Raw genomic sequence first — 16879 nt, 5'->3', positions numbered from 1 at the left:
TGACATTTAGCAGATACTGCAGGAGAATATGCAAGCGAAGCGAGAGGACTCACTTCCACCTACTTCCGGATTCGCTTAAACTTATTTTTGTTTTTCTTATTTTTTTTAGGTAGGGTACGTGAGGATAATTTTAGCATTATTTTCTTAATTTTGATTTAAACAGAATCCTAGACATTTACAAAATGTTTTTTGTTGCTGTATATTTAGTTTTAATGAAGTGAGTGATAATCCTCTTTATTTTCTGTTCTTCATTCCTTTTCAGTTTTCACTGTTCCTGACTATCTAGTGATCTTTAAATCATGTCACAGACCTGAAATTACACATTGACATTGTGTGTATTTGTTAATAATAATATAATAATAACCTATTCACTGCAGTTGTGAAATGTAACTAAGTACATTTACTAAAGTACTGTAATTAAGTTGGCTACAAACTTGAGGTAACCTACTTCTACTACATTTGAGTATTTTCTTTTCAAGCTACTTTATACTTAGACTTTACAACAATTCAGAGGGAAACATACTTTTCATGCAATTTTTGCTGCAGAGTTTATTACACCTATAGTTACCTTACAAATTAAGATTTACATACAAAAATATGGAGAGTTTATAAAACATGATGCTCATAAATTAAACTACCCAACAGTATCTGAAATTAATGCTGAAATCATTTGTTGATTGACTTAATTGAATTAATTAGTTTCTCAGATGTAAAGATTTGCTGCTTTTTCAATTAATGACTTTAATTATTTTAAATTATTTTGAAAAAATAAATTTTAGGGTTATGAAGGTTTCGCCTAAATAAATGCAAATTCCTTGTATACGTAAACATACTTGGCCAATAAAGCTGATTCTGAATACAGCTCCAAAACAAGTGTAAGCTGTGTAAGGTCCACAGAAAGAGCATTTCAAATCAATGCCATTTCTTATCTTTCTCAAACAGAGTGTTGTTGGATCGCAGGGATGAAGAACAACTCTAAGTTAGTTTGTCATCAAGTGTCTCAAAGCTTTTCTTCAACTGGATATTTGAGGCAAACCTTCCTCAGTGATGAGTAACATACAGGACAATGTCTTTCTGAAAGAGGGATCCAATCTTATGTTCTGGGTTGAAGGGTTGGCTAAAAAGAGAGAGAGAGAGAGAGAGAGAGAGAGAGAGAGAGAGAGAGAGAGAGAGAGAGAGAGAGAGAGAGAGATCTAAGTCTTGTGTTACGCAGTTCCGGTGTATCAGAGCAGTGTTGGTGGGGTGACTGGGGGGTGAACTATCTTGACAGTCAGTCTCAGCCTCACTGCTGCCTGCCTCTCTTACTCTACTGTACTGGAGATGCCAAGATGGCTGCAAGCAATTATTTCGGCTTCACACATGGTGCCGGTCCGCAGTACAGGTAATTCAAGCGAAGCAGGCTGGTGTCAGCATGTCTGCGGAGCCTCAGTCGTCAGTCGCGGGTGTGTTTCGGCGGAGGCAGGGTCGTCAGTGGGACTTGAGTGCGTGGAGAGACGTAGCTAGCTTTGTTAGCTCCACGTTAGCTCGCTGAGCTGAGTCCGCAGGCCGGCGCTTCACGACATGCTGCCTGACATTAGGTGAAACCCGGTGCGGTCGTCTTCGCTCGGAAAGCTGTTACTGCTGGTTCAACTGTTTACCACTTCGTGTACTTTAACAAAAGGCCAGTTACAGCAAGTGTCATGATGCTGGTTAAGTCGGGGGAGCTGGCTGCAGTTGTGACGGGTGAGGTTTTGGCCGGCGTTTAGGATTAAAAGGGCTAACCCTGGTTCGGCAGCACTGACGGTCCTGTGTCTCACAAACAGAGTATTTGTTGTAGTTGCATGTTTAATAACGACGCGCTGCTGCAAAGGAAAAACTAGGTAAACGAAGATAAGCACTGGTCACAAGATAAACAAGCAGCATGGGTTGGTGCTTGGCAAGTTTGTGTGACAACCTGTGAGTTTGACAGGTATAAATAAATAGCAAGTCATGTAATTATCACTCAGTGAAATGTGAAGGTTTCCTATTAGGTCTTTGGTAGGAGAGGATTGACTTCTCTGCACCACAGCCTTATATCATTTATATGCATTTCTCTCCACGGATCCTGTTTATTAATTTATTCACCGAAGTCCCCTGGTTTGGACCAGTCTTTGCAGGGTTACAGTATATTACATGCGGGAAATGTGGATAAAATTCACATTACATCACTGTATATGTAATTGACAGGAATGACTATTTCAGCAAATTACATTTCTGAGAAATGAATGTACTAGAAATCCCCAAAAATACATTACTGCCATAAAGCAGGTCTACTCATAAATTGCAAATCTTCCCTTGGTAACCTGGCACACCCACAGGTATTACAGGGATAGCTTCAATGGTATAAACAATAGTAAGTAGTAAAAATAAGTAATCTATATTGTCTCTCAGTATATATTTTTATATTGCCCAGGCCTCTGTGTTGTTCCTAACTCTGAGCTATTTAATAAGCAATGAGTAAAAGCGCAAGCATTGCTTGTCCAGAACTTAAAACATGTAACACAGAGGCTTTCTGGTTGCAGTTTTGGTAGTGGGGGCGGGCCACAGCGGACAAGTAGGTCAACAGCACGGTGTCTGACTAAACTTATTGATTTGCCTGTTTATTTTTACTGGTGACATATCTGGGATGGCGTCAGACTCTAATGTTACTATCTAATTGTTAGAGCTTGGAAATTTAGTAAATCAGGCTAAATTGACAGTATGCAGACAAGTCAACATAGGAAAAATTGTTTTTTTTCAGTCTCTTCTCAGTTGTCTTTGTTTGTGTGTATTTATCTGTTTCCTTTATATGTTTTATTGTTCTACTGTTCTGTATTTGCTTGCATTTGGTATATTTTTATACGATAAACCAGTCATCACTCTTAGAGCATGTGCGCTCTTTTATGACCTGAGGGTATCGTTTAATTTTAGCCCTCTCTTGTTCTTGTCCATCCTGACACAGAAAGCTTAATAAAGAAAAATGCTGACAGCATCACTCACTGATGTTGCTGCCAGTAACTGCTGCCTGCATCTCAAAACATGCTAATGACAAGACTGCTGTGGCGTTTTCATATTTCTGTGTTTTCTGACTGACATAAGGGATTAGAGAGAGGTCAGTGCAGGGCTGCTCAGTCAGTTGCATTATATTAATAAATGTAATCTCAGTTTTTTCTTTCTTTGTCTGATGTTGACATGTTGTGTTTAGTGTCTTAATGTACATTTGAAGCCAGTTTTGTTTACTCTGAAGCAATTCATTAGTAGGTTATTTATTTATTGACAACGATTAAGATACTATTTTGAGTAATTTCAAAGTGTTACCTCATCCCAGCTTCTCAACTGTGATGATTTGCAGTTGGTACGACAAATTGAGACATTTGACAATTTCACAAAACGCATAGTTATGGTAATAATTGGCAGATTAATCAGTAATGAAGATAATCGTTAGTTGCAGCTTTACTCTGAAATGACTGTGATTTTTTTTTTAAATGTTCAAGTGCAGTGAAACTAGTTAGCTGCAAAAAGTGAATGATCAGAAGAAACTGTAAAATTATCCAGATTACCACGCCACTTTCCATGCAGGGTATACTGTGGAATTTGGCATCAGCGTTGGTTGTGGTTTAAATAACTGAGCTATCATCTAGCAGTTTGTTTTAGCACTTGGTATTAATGTACGTAACTTGATCACAGATTGCCTTTTCTGTGCTCATTATACAAGCAAGCAAAAATATTTTGAGCAGAACACGTGTTGCACAGGCATAGATGGATGATGCTGTGAAGGCTGTCTTTGATTTTCAAACTGTCACGATAAAAGCTCAACACAGCAGTTAGACACTGAAAAAGGTTTTTAAAAAGCCTTAATTTAGTTTGAATGTTCCAACAGAATTTTTTTTTCTTCTTGTACAAGTTCAGGGTTTTCCCTTTGGATAAAGATTGTAATAAAGTGAATGTTTTTCTTGCATCACCTAATTTCCCTCCCTCTCCCCCCCGTCAGTGCCCAGCCACCCCCAGCCTACTCCCATCCCTCCACAGCCAGTTACAGCGTCCAGCAAGCTCCAGCTGTGGCTCATGCAGTGACTGCATCCTACTCTCCGGCTCCAGTCCAGGCAGCGCGACCTGTGGTCACTGCTCCTTACCCTACTTATCAGAGCCACCAGGCCCCTCCAGACTATGCCTACAGGCAACCAGACCCACCGGCCCCACCACAGCCCACCACCACCCCACAGACGTACCAGGTATACCCAGACACGGTCAGTCTATTTCTGCTTCCTTTATGATTTCTGCTGTTCACTATTAAATTGCATGATGTGGTGTTATTGATGTTCTATAACAGCTTGTGTTTTAAGTCATATAACGTGACTTTTTACGGTATTATTTAAAGCTGCCAAGACACCAGGATAGACAACAATGCATGCAGTTTCTGCATTGACTTTCATCACCATTATCTAATTTTTCACAAACGATAAACTTATGCCAGTATTTGATAATGTCGTGTTCAGATATCTGTGCTTGGTGTAAATAGAATTTTGCTGCAGTTATCTACTTTAATATGCTGCTTTCCCATTGGATTGAATGTTCTTTTATAAACACCAGCAGGACAACTACAGCTACGGACGCCCTGCGGCTGTGACTACCTATGACAATAAACAGTACTACCAGACGAGTATAGCTCCAGCTCAGAGGACACCCACAGAGAATTACTACCAGACTGGTGAGTCAGTTTATATTTATTATTATGTGTCAGTCAGTGCTGCAGCTGAGTGATAATTCAGTATTATTGTTTAGAGCCCAAACAATATTATATCAACATGGCAAATACTATGGCTGGATTTTAGCCTATTATTGGGATTTATATGCCTGAGAGCAACAAGTACAGAAAAGCCAATTATTCGTTGTGTCACCATTACATAGTTTGTCCACTAGATAGCACTGAAAAGTTTATTTCTCATCTGTAAAATGTCCTGCTCAGAAAATATCTTCGTCACAGTTCTTTAAAGTCCTCACACTCTCGGGATGTCACTTCTTTAAAAAGTCAGGTTTGAACTAATTCTAACGAACACATAATTTGTTTCTAATTAATTCAAACACAACCCATACTATTTACTGTGATCTGTGAGTCTAAGATACAGTGAGCTGAGGCACCTGTCTTTCCTGTGACCGTTAGCATTTTTCAGACTTAGTCTTTTTGAGCTCCTCTTCAACTCTATTTCAGGAATTTATTTCCTCCATGGTTGTAAAACATACAACAATGAAATGATGCAAAATACCCCAGCCAGGTTTGTAAGAACACGGAGAAGAAAACTGAGGAGACATTAAAACAGACTTTGCATCTCACTCTTTTCTTTAGGTTGTTATAGTTGACTAGAAGAGAGCGGAGAGAGAGTTTCTAAAACTAGTATCTAAGTATCTAAAACTCTCTCTCCGCTCTCTTCTAGTCAACTATAACAAGCTACAGAAAAGAGTGAGTTGCAAAGTCTTTATAGACTTAGGCTTTATATCAATTTCCTAAAAATGAATGTTGACTATTATATAACTAGGGTGTCAGGTCTAATTAACTGTAGAACACGACACACAAACCTTAGTCTTGCTGGGGGATTTGTCGGTCATCAGTCTTGGTATTATTTACTTTGCACTTGTGAAGAGTAATATGACATATGTGAAATGTGTCAGCTGCTCATTTGCTAGTGAAATGAGGATCCGGCTTGCCCTGCCAAAAACTTTGACAGGCAGTCCCATGGTTCAGATCTCTTTCGCTCTGTCCACGCTCTGATACCCTTCCTCTCCACCTCTACCCTGCTCTCTCCTCTTTTACCCCCCCATCTCTCTCTCTCTATCAGTGGGAGTGAAGAGTGCTTACAGTCCAGCGCCCTCCACTGTGTACAGCCAGCCTCCTCCTCCTCAGAGGCAAGTAACAGCCCTGAAACCTCTGGCCCCCTCCAGCTCCGTGTCCACCAGCTACAACATCTACCCAGTGTCCACCAGTGTCCAACAGCCCCCAACGCCTATTTCATCCTACACCCTCGGCTCCTCCTTCAGCTCCACCGTTGCAGCCACCTCCTACTCAGGTAAGATTAAATAAGATGTAACATAGGATAAGATCCAGCATGCTTGCTGGGCCAATAGATAGACAACCGTGTTGGAGTAACTGTTTACTGGCTCTGGACACTGGGCTGCTTATCTGCAATGTTGGGTTTGAATAATAAATTACAGTTGATATTTGAAATTATTAAGATTTAATCTCATGTCACAGAATTTTAGTTGGATTGTTGGATCAATTTTGGGATTGTTTTTGTCGTCCTCTGTCTTTATTTGACCTGGCTGCTGCCCCTGGTGAAATTAAAATGCAGCTTCTTGTTTGCATGACTCAGATTTTTATATTAGACCCAGATCTTGCCTGCTTATCTCTAATAACTCTCCATCCTCACTCTCATCCTCTGCTCTCTCACCCTCAGGCATTAGCTACTCCAGTTATGATTCAACTGGCTACACCTCCACATCCACCCCCTCCTATTACCAGCCGGCCCAGCAGACTCTCGCCCAGCCACAGCCTCCACCTCAGCAGCCACAGCAGCCCCAACAGACCCAGCCCCCCATCCAGCCGCCACCCAAGCAACTGACAAGCTCATCCTGGAGCAACTCAGGGAGCAACATGGTGACAGCTCCGGCTGGAAACACCTACAAAAAGCCAACGTTTCACCAGAACAAGCTGCAGAAGCCCAAAGGGCCTCCAAAGCAGCCGCAGCTCCACTACTGTGACATTTGTAAGATCAGCTGTGCAGGCCCTCAGGTAGGAGAATAAAAATGATAAGAGGTTGAATTAAAGGACCAATGTGTAGAATTTAGCGCCATCTAGTGGTAAGGTTTCAGATTGCAACCAACTGAATACCCCTCACCCCTCCCTTTCCAAGCATGTAGGAGAAGCTACAGTGGCCGTCCGGTAACATAAAAACGTCCTGTCTAGAGCCAGTGGTTGGTTCGTTAGTTCTGGGCTACTGTAGAAACATGATAGTGCAACATGGCAGGCTCTGTGAACGATGACCCACTCCCTATGTAGATATGAGGGGCTCATTTTAAGTTAACAAAAACATAATGATTCTTAGCTTCATGTGATTATACACTAATTAAAACATAATTATGAATATAATATTCCATTTCTTTTAACATACCAGAGTCATTGTGCCATGCAAACATTTGAGATCAGAGTACATGTTTGAGTGGCCACATGAAATAACTGTTATCATCAGTCATCTGATATGATTTATTTTATCAACAAAATACAAATCAAATGAAAAATAACACTTAATAACAATATGACTATTTCTACTGTTGCACTGTTTGGATACCGTATCTTGCTAACTGGTTTGATTTACTGCACCAGACATACCGGGAGCACCTCGAGGGCCAGAAGCATAAGAAAAAAGAGGCAGCCCTGAAGTCTGGGGGACAGACAGGGACCAGCAACGGGCCCAGAGGGGTCCAGACTCAGCTACGCTGTGAGTTATGCGACGTCTCCTGCACTGGAGTGGATGCCTACGCCGCCCATATCCGTGGGGCCAAACACCAGAAGGTTAGCACAGCTCCGATGTTTTTGTCTTAGTTTTAGTTTCTCAATGTTTGTTGTTATTGATGGAAATGTAGGCAGCTGTAGAAGAAACTGATGTGTTTTTGTTACTGGACATTGCTGTGGTGTACTCATGTGATGTTCCATCTGAGCTGCCAAGTCTTGGAACAAAACCTCCCTGAGGGATTTGGGATGGGATTAAGTATCGGCAGCCTTAAATGGTTGTATCTCCCTCTGTCTCTCTTTGTGAACCTTGGAAAGGTGGTGAAACTTCATACCAAGCTGGGCAAACCCATACCTTCCACTGAGCCAGTGTTGGTGAATTCTGCTCCAGTTGTAACAACCTCAACAGCTGGGAAACCTCCGGTCTCCACCTCTGCTCCTGCCTCAGTCTCAACCACTACAACTTCTACTGCAACACCCAAACAGGTGGCTGTAAACGCCACGGCTAAAACTGCACCTCCAGTCAAGAAACCAGCTCCTTCTAAAATAACTGTCATTTGTAAGTTTGTTGATTTGTTATGTAGATAATTAGGACTTCCCCCCCCCCGATCCATTTAATTCTGAATACCTACAGCTTCACTACAAATACTTTTACACGTTAATGTGTACTTCTGTAATCCTTAGCCTTACATTGTTGGTTGACCATAGATACTGACAAAATGCTTCCTTTAATTGTAAGAATTGTAAGATCTTAAATAGTAAATCTGAAATCTGAAATTTATTCATCAGCCTTTGCAATAGACTAGAATAGATGATTTTTTTTTTTTTTTTCAATCAAATGGGCATAAAGCGTAACTGTAATGTCTTGCCTGCCTCACAGCTAATAAGCCTGCCAGCACTTCAACAGTGACAGCAGCAGCGGCAGCGGTGGTGGTGGCTGCCAAGGTGGAGGGGCCCATGCTGCAGTCGATTCAGAAGGCGGAGCCTCAGAGTGAGGATGAGGACGGTGATAGAGCAGGAGGCCAGGGAGACATCCAGCCAGTGGGACACGACTATGTAGAGGAGGTAGGCAGATTAGAATAAAATTATCATGGTTTTCAATATAAACCTGTTTATATCAGTCTCAAAGTAACAAAGTAGTGTATCACAGCTGAACAGACGCTGGTCCTGGGTCTTAAAATAATACTTTGGATCTCAAAATTGGTACTTTGTATTAATCTGTTAAGTATTCCCACATATCCAGTTTTGGTCACGTTTCACTTGCAAATATGTTGGAAGTAGTAATGATTATTCCTGTAACTCTGTAATTGAATTATGCATGAAATCTTCAGTGTCACTGTATAAGATTATCATTGTCCTGCATGGGTGTGAATTCTGCCCTGTCTTTCTCAGGTCCGTAACGAAGACGGCAAAGTGATTCGATTTCACTGTAAACTGTGTGAGTGCAGCTTCAATGACCCCAATGCTAAAGACATGCACCTGAAGGGAAGAAGGCACAGACTGCAATACAAGGTTAAAACATCACTGAGTTCATTCCCTGTGTGGTTGGTTGCCCAAGGAAGAGATGAAGAAGAGAATGAGTTATGTCATACAGCTATGAGCAAGGTTGAGATACATACGTTCAAGCCCACACTCAGTCTGATCTCTTGCTCTTCCTTCGATAGACTGGTTTGACAGCAATGTCTGGATAATTTGGTTGGCAGCTTTTTATCCCCCTCAAACTCTTTCTGTGATCACTTCACTGTAGCTTTACTATGGACAAATACATAATGCAAATTTCTTCAGTTACATTTGGTTCTGTATCTGCTGTAAGAAGACGTCGTGTCCATTAAATGACGATTCGATAGCAGGTCTTAAATGCTATCTTTTAAAGTAATTCCTTGACATTGTCAAGACAAGTAAGTCTTTAGATTGACATTGATATTGATGCCCAATATGAGCAGTCTCAGAGAGAATTGGAAGCTTCAAAAAGTTTTCTTCTTCACATAGCTGCTGTGTGGAAGTACTTGACCTTGTCCTTAAAAGGTTGTCATTCTGCCGATTGCTTAAAACAGCTCAACTTTAAACAGCAAATAAAAGCTCAGAATCGAGAGAAAAAGACTATTCTTCATTGTATCTGTAGTAGTGTGGGAATGGCATGACAAATGCAGGATTTCATATCCACTGACACATTACATTCGCGTCACGTTGGCCTTAGGTTTGTTCTGTCCTCTGTGTTTCTGTAGAAAAAAGTGAACCCAGAGCTTCCTGTGGAGATCAAGCCCAGTAACCGCGCCAGGAAGCTGCAGGAGAGCAAGCTGAAGAAGCAGAAGCAGAAGGCGGTGCTGAAGAGACAGCGAGATGACGAGCAGCGTTGGCACATGGAGATGAGGTCAGACTTGTGGCCAAACATCTTAGTCAGAAACCCAAACTCGTTCCCATTCTGACATTAAGTTTGCAAGTTTCCTTGGTCGGCACAGAATAGACTAATAAGGAAAAGATGCACTCACACAGGTAATATTAGTAAAGGGGAAGTCCTAAAGTACATCAGCTGACTGTTAGACTGACGCATGTACACTTGGAAAAAAGGGAATTTCATGCCTCTTCTCCCATTTTCTTCAATCTCTGACTTTGGTTAGTCACACAGTCTTTCTTGATTGTACAGTAAAATTCAGTCTTTCAACCATCAGAGGAAAGTCATTAAATGAATTACATGTGGAGATTTTACCATGAATACTTCATCGCCAGATTAGTGGTAATCACTCCAATCAGTTTCCATTATGTATAATGGCGTTTTTGTCGTACCAGGTCTATTAATTCTTCTGTTACAGGAGGGAATGTAAATTTTCTAACTTTAGACCTCTTCAGCTAACGCAATGCTTTTGAGAAAAGACCTCAGTACAATATTTATTTTATATGATCAGTGGTAGATCAGAGTAATTGTTTTGGTAAAGTGCGTTTTTATGGAGAACTGAGTAATTTTAATGGTGACCATAACATTGTCCTATGGGAATAAACAAATTATAATGAATGATGTGAAAAACATCTCCCTCTCCTGCAGGCGATATGAGGAGGACATGTACTGGAGGAGGATGGAGGAGGAGCAGATGTACTGGGGGGAGCAGAGACGCAGGATGGCTCCTCCACCTCTAATGAGCCGCCCCGGTATGCCAGTGCCCCCATTACTGGTGAGCGTCACAACTTCACATCTTTTGTTTGTTGTGTAAACTCACAGACTTGTCAGTGCTAAGTGATTCTCTCGTCTCCCTTAAGACGTGTGTGCGCCGGCCTGACTCTCCTGATGACCGTCACATCATGGCCAAGCACTCCACCATTTACCCAGTGGAAGAGGAGCTGCAGGCTGTTCAGAGGATCGTCTCCCACTCTGAGAGAGCTCTGAAACTGGTGTCTGACTCCCTGTTGGAGAAGGAGACACCAGCTGTTACCACTGATGTTACTGAAGGAGAAGAGGAGAAAGGGTAAAGTGACTTTTGGCAGATAATTCACATTTTTTTGGGGGCATTTTGGTGAAAACAAGGATCAAGCAAGTTGAAGCCTAAAGGTACTTTTATTGTTGTGACTTAAACAAAGAGCTACGCAGAGATGCATGAGTATCAAGTAGGTGGAAAGTGGAAGCCATGCATAAATGAAATATTCATTATGACTCTGTCTTTGTTTAAGATCCATCAAGTTGCTCCAAATGCAGCTGCTTTAGCTGGCTGAGTAAGTTGAGTACAGATCAGTTTCAGCAACAGAAAAGGGATCCACGGAGCATCTGCTGAAGTTTCACCTCAAGATAATATTGAATTAAAAATGTCTGCACAACCAGCCCAGCGAGTCTTTATCTTGAACTCTTTTTTTATATTACTGACAGTACTGAGAACTCAGCCCGGCTGCTGAAAGGTGTAATGAGGGTGGGCATCTTGGCCAAAGGCCTGCTGCTTCGTGGGGACAGAAATGTGGAGCTCATCCTGCTGACTGCTAAGAAACCCACCATCTCTTTACTGAAGAACATCGCCAAGCAGCTGCCCAAGGAATTGGCGGTAAGAAAACCTCACATGTAAACTAAAAGACCGTTTTATTTAGGAAATGTTTTGTTCTTCCCATGTTGTGTGTGAGGTTGAGGGAGGGAGGGATTATGGTTACTTGGGAATTCACAACTCTAACATTTTTACATTTTAAGTTTCATCTTAAATTGTAATATTTTTTTACGTTTACCGTCTGTGGGATCATATAGAAGAACTGAAATCAAAAATATCATCTTGTCAGGTGCAGTAAAAAAAGAGGAACACATTGTTTGTCATCCACTGCCTTATGACTTGTGTCATAAGAGCAAGATGCCAAGGGTCTGAAATGGGTTTTAAAGTTGCATAACAAATAGAATGGGAAACAGAAGTTTTTACTCTTAACGCTTTTGTTATAGAGGAGAGCAACTAAAATATATTAACTGAACGCTGTGATGTAGTAATTGCAGCATACTGGACAAAACCAGAAAAAAGACTCACTTCATGCTAGTTGGGTTTATCTCTTATGCTATAGCAGTTCATTTGCCATTCGTGAACATGTACAACTGTCCCCCACCGCCAGAAATAAAAGCTTCTCCTCCACAAATGCATTAATAATTACAATTATGAACGTCTTCCTTTCGAGAATGAAATATCTAGACTTGACTCTTGGTATTTCAGTTCTCTGTGGATAAATGATCCATGTGTTTTCTGGTACGGACATTCCCATGACTGAGTAAAACTAGTTTTTAAACCCTATTCAGTCTGTTTTCCATTTATTGTTGTTAGAAGATTTCTAGGCTTCATCCCAAGGACATTATGTCTTAGGCGAACTGTGTGGATTCTAGGTTTGGGAGGTTTTTTCCATGTTCACAAATGACTAAACTGCCCCTTGGCTGAAGAGAAAAACCCATGTGAACCTCCATTTAAGGCCCACAAAACAGAGGTTTGGTACCAAATACAAGGTTGTGATGTTTTAATTCCTCACTCTTCCTCCCTCCTGCTTTAGCTGTAACGTCACTGAAGGTGCTTTTCACTGATCTTTAGATTTACTGCCTGGTTATGACACCTGAATCCTACAGAGTGAGATGGGGCTATTTTTTCTTTACTGCCCCATTTTCTCTCTTGAACCTAACTATTGTTGAGAAATGCTTTTGTTCTCGTCTCTAACCCCGTTTGACTAAGGGAACTATAATCCCAATAGCCTCAAGAGTAAAAACCCAGGGTTAAAAACATAACAGTATTGCCCTGTATCCTTGCCAAACAAGGCCATTATTTGCCCCCACACCCCTCCTCCTCTGTAGTGAGTAATCCCAAGTGTCCTTTTAACCGGCAGACATTTTCTGAAGATCAGTATGAGGTGCAGGCTCACCCCGAGGAGGCGAACATCGTGATATTTTCAAGCAAGGAGCCCAAAATGCAGGTGACCATTTCTCTCACCTCGCCGCTGATGAGGGAGGACCCTGCTGCTGAGAAGGACAAGCAGGCAGGAGGAAAAGCGGCTGAGAAAGGTTAGAGAAGCCAAAGCTTTCAGTACCAGACAACCAAATGTTAGCGATGTGTGTAATACACTACATATATGTAACCCTTGCTCCACCTTTTCACCCATTAGAAGCCTAAATTTTAGGCTGAACAACTTAAATTACACAGAATGAGAGGTGGGACTTTAACTAAGACCACATTTAAAATTTTTAAGATTTTTTTTTTTTTCCTTTATCCCCTAAAATAAGAATGAACTCACATATTCATTTGTCCCACTCTTTTCATTTTCCCCATTTTTTGCGGTTACACTAGTTGCCAATTTCTTTCTTTTCCACAACATGGGAATCAAAAGCCGGGCTCTCCGACCTTTCTGTGCCACTCGGGTGTGTGTTTATTTTATGAACACATGCTCAGATAACACCTTTGGAAAACTATGATAGTCGACTGAAGTGATGGTCAGTGTTCAGATAATGCCCAGGGATGGAAATACTTCTACTGATTAACTATTTTACAAATAAAATAAATATTTTTAGGCTTGAGAAAAGTTTTGATCCTTGTTGCATTTTGGCAATGATAATGAGGGGATTTTGAGGTCCAGCGACTTCCCATTCCCTTGTCCACCATCCCTGCATCATAGTGTGGCATTATCAGTGATAAGGTGTTGGAGTGTCATTTTATCGCCTCACAATGATCAGTACTGAAATAATAATAAAATGACTATAGTGAATCCACTGTCCTTATTTCCCCCCCATTCAACAGTGCAGGTAATTTTCAAGATCATTGTGTTGCAAACACTCCTCTGCCTGCTCCAACAACTGTCAGCATTTTTAATGTGTTTTTCCCATTTGGAAAACATGGTAGAAATGTTTTCTGTGGCCGTTGTCTTTTACATTTTTAAATTTTGTTTGGGTTTGTTGATCAGTGCCCGTAATTCTGTATCAGCAGACCTAGGCAAGCCAAAGGCTAATCTGAAGACCACACTTGTACACATACCACTAAGAATAGAAAAGTTAAAGCAACCAGGTTGCCCATGTTTATTAAGCTTTCCAGAGTAGGAAAACCCTCTTGTTCACTACCATAAGAGGGGCTCAGCTGCTGCAAAATTAAACATCCCAGCTCTAAGAGGCGTGATAAATATGGGTCTTTGATTCTAAGTGGTATGGTAGTGTAGACTTCAAACAAGTGGCTTTGTTTTTGTTATGCATTTCCCCTGTAAAAAAGTCTTTTTTTGTTTCTACAGTTCTAGTAAACATGGAAGTGTGGAAAGCCCCAATGCTGGCATTGTGAAATATTACCTCATCGTAGTCACCAGTAACCAAATTGAATGTTTTGGACAAAGCTGTCATTTGTCATTTTAGGTGACTGGTCCTGTAATTGTCCTAAATCTTTGCAAAAGCTTTTTATTCATTCAAGAACGTCGAAATCCAGCACGGACACAAGCGTAACTTTGAATTCTACATTTATAGTACCACTCAGTTAACCTTGGCTTTGTCACATTGTGTTGAATTGATTTGACTTCACAGTAATAGGTTTGCTTTTTTAAGTTAATGTTACTTTAAAGGATAGGTTAGAACATCTGTCTTAAAACAGTAGTCAGCTTCAGTAGGTTTTTCTTCCTGTAATTATTCCTCCTGTTCCTACTGGTCATTAAGAGATCTTTTCCTGATGTGATTTCAGTGTAATTGACAAAATCCACAGTCCTCATTCTGTACAAAAATACTTTCAAAAGTTTATCTGAAGCTAAAATGAGGCTTCAGCGGTCTAGATTAGTCAAATGAGGAGGGTATCTTCCAAAGTTGCAATATTATTGTGCAGAATTTCCTCTTTATGTTACTATTCTTCCCCGGGGAATGGACAGGCACACACACGAGGAGGGAATTTTATGCTAAAAAGACTGTAACTTTGAAAGATATCCACTTGATTTGTCCAACTTAGACTGCCTCGTATTAAGTTAAGATGAACTTTTGGATGCATATTTACATATTTGCGCAGAACAAGGGCTGTGGATTTTGTCCCCCATCACTTCCATTGAAAGCACATGAAGAAGGGATCTTTTAATATCCAGTATTGTTTGAAGACAAATTTGAAAAATTGTGAACCTATCCTTTAAATTATGGAAGCATGAAGGGAGAATGATATCCTTGCTCTTGTTGCCTTTAACTGCTTGAGAAGTTTTACTTTTAACATAAATGCCGATGAAAAACATTTGGTATAGAATGAGAATGCAACAACTGGTCTTATTTCCAAAACTCAAATTTGATGACCGTTCTTCGGAGAGATGAAGTCCATGTTTCAGTTGTTAAAGTGGCAGATGAGATACTTTGGATCTACTGTAACATGTCTGTCAAAGTCCCTCGTTCAAAGTAGAGGATCAAATGCAAAATAGAGGAAATCCAAAACACATAGTGTGGGAGTTTAGTAAAGGGCTTCATGGGAAAACTGCTGACAATAACTAAATATTTCACATGGTGGTGTGAAAGAAGCTGAATTTGGACATGTGGTCTTACATACAAATTAGTCATGAAATGTTATTATAATGAATGAGGAAATATGTGTAGTAAAAAGGAAGTAAAGGCTACAATTAGTACAATTAGCTTAATGACATAAAATAGATATATTTGATGGACCTTTCTCACAAAAGAAATGTTGACTTGCAACAGCAGAAAAAACAAAGGTGTAAATAATAACATTAACAATGGCTTCGTTCCATTTGAACTGCCTCATTCAGCTGTGACAGTGAGCAAATGTGGTACCACAGCTGTGGCGTTAAAACACAGATGGAAAGTGGACATTAGTGAAGTTATTAGTTACACCTTTGTTTGACAAGTCAAAATGTCTTTCTGGAGAAAGATGTTCTCATTTGAAGTCATTTAAAATCTGTATGGTGTACACCAAATCTGCAAAAATATTACATGTGGATTAGTTACCTTAAACTAAAGATGAAACAAAACAAAAACTCCACCACTCATTTCTCTGAATGCCTTGGATTTCCTTCATGTTTGCATGTACCCATGACCTTCCACTTAAAAAAAAACACATTTGTGCTATTTTTATTTTTTTGCTATTTTTTTCCACTCAGACTATATCTGTAAAACTTATAGACTCTAGTCTTCCTTTATTTGATGGTCAAATACTTGCCTTTTCTTTCATATCTTCCCCTTGTTATTTTTCTCACCAAACAAACTGAAACAAATCAGAGAGTTTTCAAGGATTCCAGGAGATGTCTGGTCACATCAGATAAACATGAGCATCCAGGGGCCTTTTTAATCTCATCCCTGATCAGCGACTGTACATTAGGGATGTCGTGATACCAGGAATTTGGAAGTCAGTACCGATACCAATGAAATTCCACCATTCTTAATACCAAATTCGATAGCAGAGCAAAAAACTGAAAACAACAGAGACTGCTGCACTCACATTCGTGCATTCACATGCACGCACACGCCTCCATACAGTCAGTCTGCCAGTCTTCTTCTTCTCTTCTAGTTTCTTGTCAGACTAGGAAGCTAGTAGTAGTGTCATTATACTGGCTCGTCAGTCCCAAAAGAATCCCATCTCCAGTACCCACGGTACTGTAAAAAAAAATAAGTGCCATCACAGAATTTTGGCATCATCTTGGTACCACAGTGTTGGTTCTCGTGACATCCCTACTGTACATCAACAGTAACAACACTTACTATGAATTGCAGTCATCACTTGGGTTTTGCTTTAGTTTGACTGTAAGTCATGAGCCAGAACATGTTATCTCCACCAGGTGTGGCTGAGAAGGACCCTACCGATCTTCTGAATAAGAGGAAATGTCTGGAATACCTGGCTGCTCTCCGTCACGCCAAGTGGTTTCAGGTAAATGCATCCTGAAGTGTCCTGTCTTTGTGTGTGACCGTAAAAGGTTTTAAAGGGGACCTATTATGCTTTT

General features: G+C 40.5%; 1 protein-coding gene across 4 annotated transcripts in view; it reads left to right on the top strand.

Moving 5' to 3' along the window:
* The first annotated feature begins 1259 nt into the window (after positions 1 to 1259).
* The window catches only part of zfr2 (zinc finger RNA binding protein 2), a 20445-nt gene continuing 4825 nt past the window's right edge, over positions 1260 to 16879 (top strand). Inside the window, exons 1-15 of one of the 4 annotated variants that reach the window (XM_023400043.2) lie at positions 1260 to 1381; positions 3989 to 4229; positions 4591 to 4705; positions 5832 to 6059; positions 6447 to 6781; positions 7373 to 7561; positions 7817 to 8057; positions 8379 to 8563; positions 8891 to 9010; positions 9724 to 9869; positions 10539 to 10665; positions 10751 to 10956; positions 11352 to 11520; positions 12818 to 12992; positions 16718 to 16806. In XM_023400043.2, the coding sequence (XP_023255811.1) occupies positions 1329 to 1381; positions 3989 to 4229; positions 4591 to 4705; positions 5832 to 6059; positions 6447 to 6781; positions 7373 to 7561; positions 7817 to 8057; positions 8379 to 8563; positions 8891 to 9010; positions 9724 to 9869; positions 10539 to 10665; positions 10751 to 10956; positions 11352 to 11520; positions 12818 to 12992; positions 16718 to 16806 (2619 nt within the window). In that variant the 5' untranslated portion in view covers positions 1260 to 1328. Of the gene's footprint in view, positions 1382 to 3988; positions 4245 to 4587; positions 4706 to 5831; positions 6060 to 6446; positions 6782 to 7372; positions 7562 to 7816; positions 8058 to 8378; positions 8564 to 8890; positions 9011 to 9723; positions 9870 to 10538; positions 10666 to 10750; positions 10957 to 11351; positions 11521 to 12817; positions 12993 to 16717; positions 16807 to 16879 lie in introns of all 4 variants that reach the window. The other 3 variants (XM_023400042.2, XM_023400041.2, XM_023400040.2) reach the window with 3 other exon arrangements.

The sequence above is a fragment of the Seriola lalandi genome, unplaced genomic scaffold, assembly GCF_002814215.2.
Source record: "Seriola lalandi dorsalis isolate HSWRI2012SDOR001 ecotype SW California unplaced genomic scaffold, Sedor1 jcf7180002052130, whole genome shotgun sequence".
NCBI classification, from domain to species: Eukaryota; Metazoa; Chordata; class Actinopteri; order Carangiformes; family Carangidae; genus Seriola; species Seriola lalandi.
Note: the sequence above shows the minus strand (reverse complement) of the source record. Positions and strands in the feature narration are given on the sequence as shown.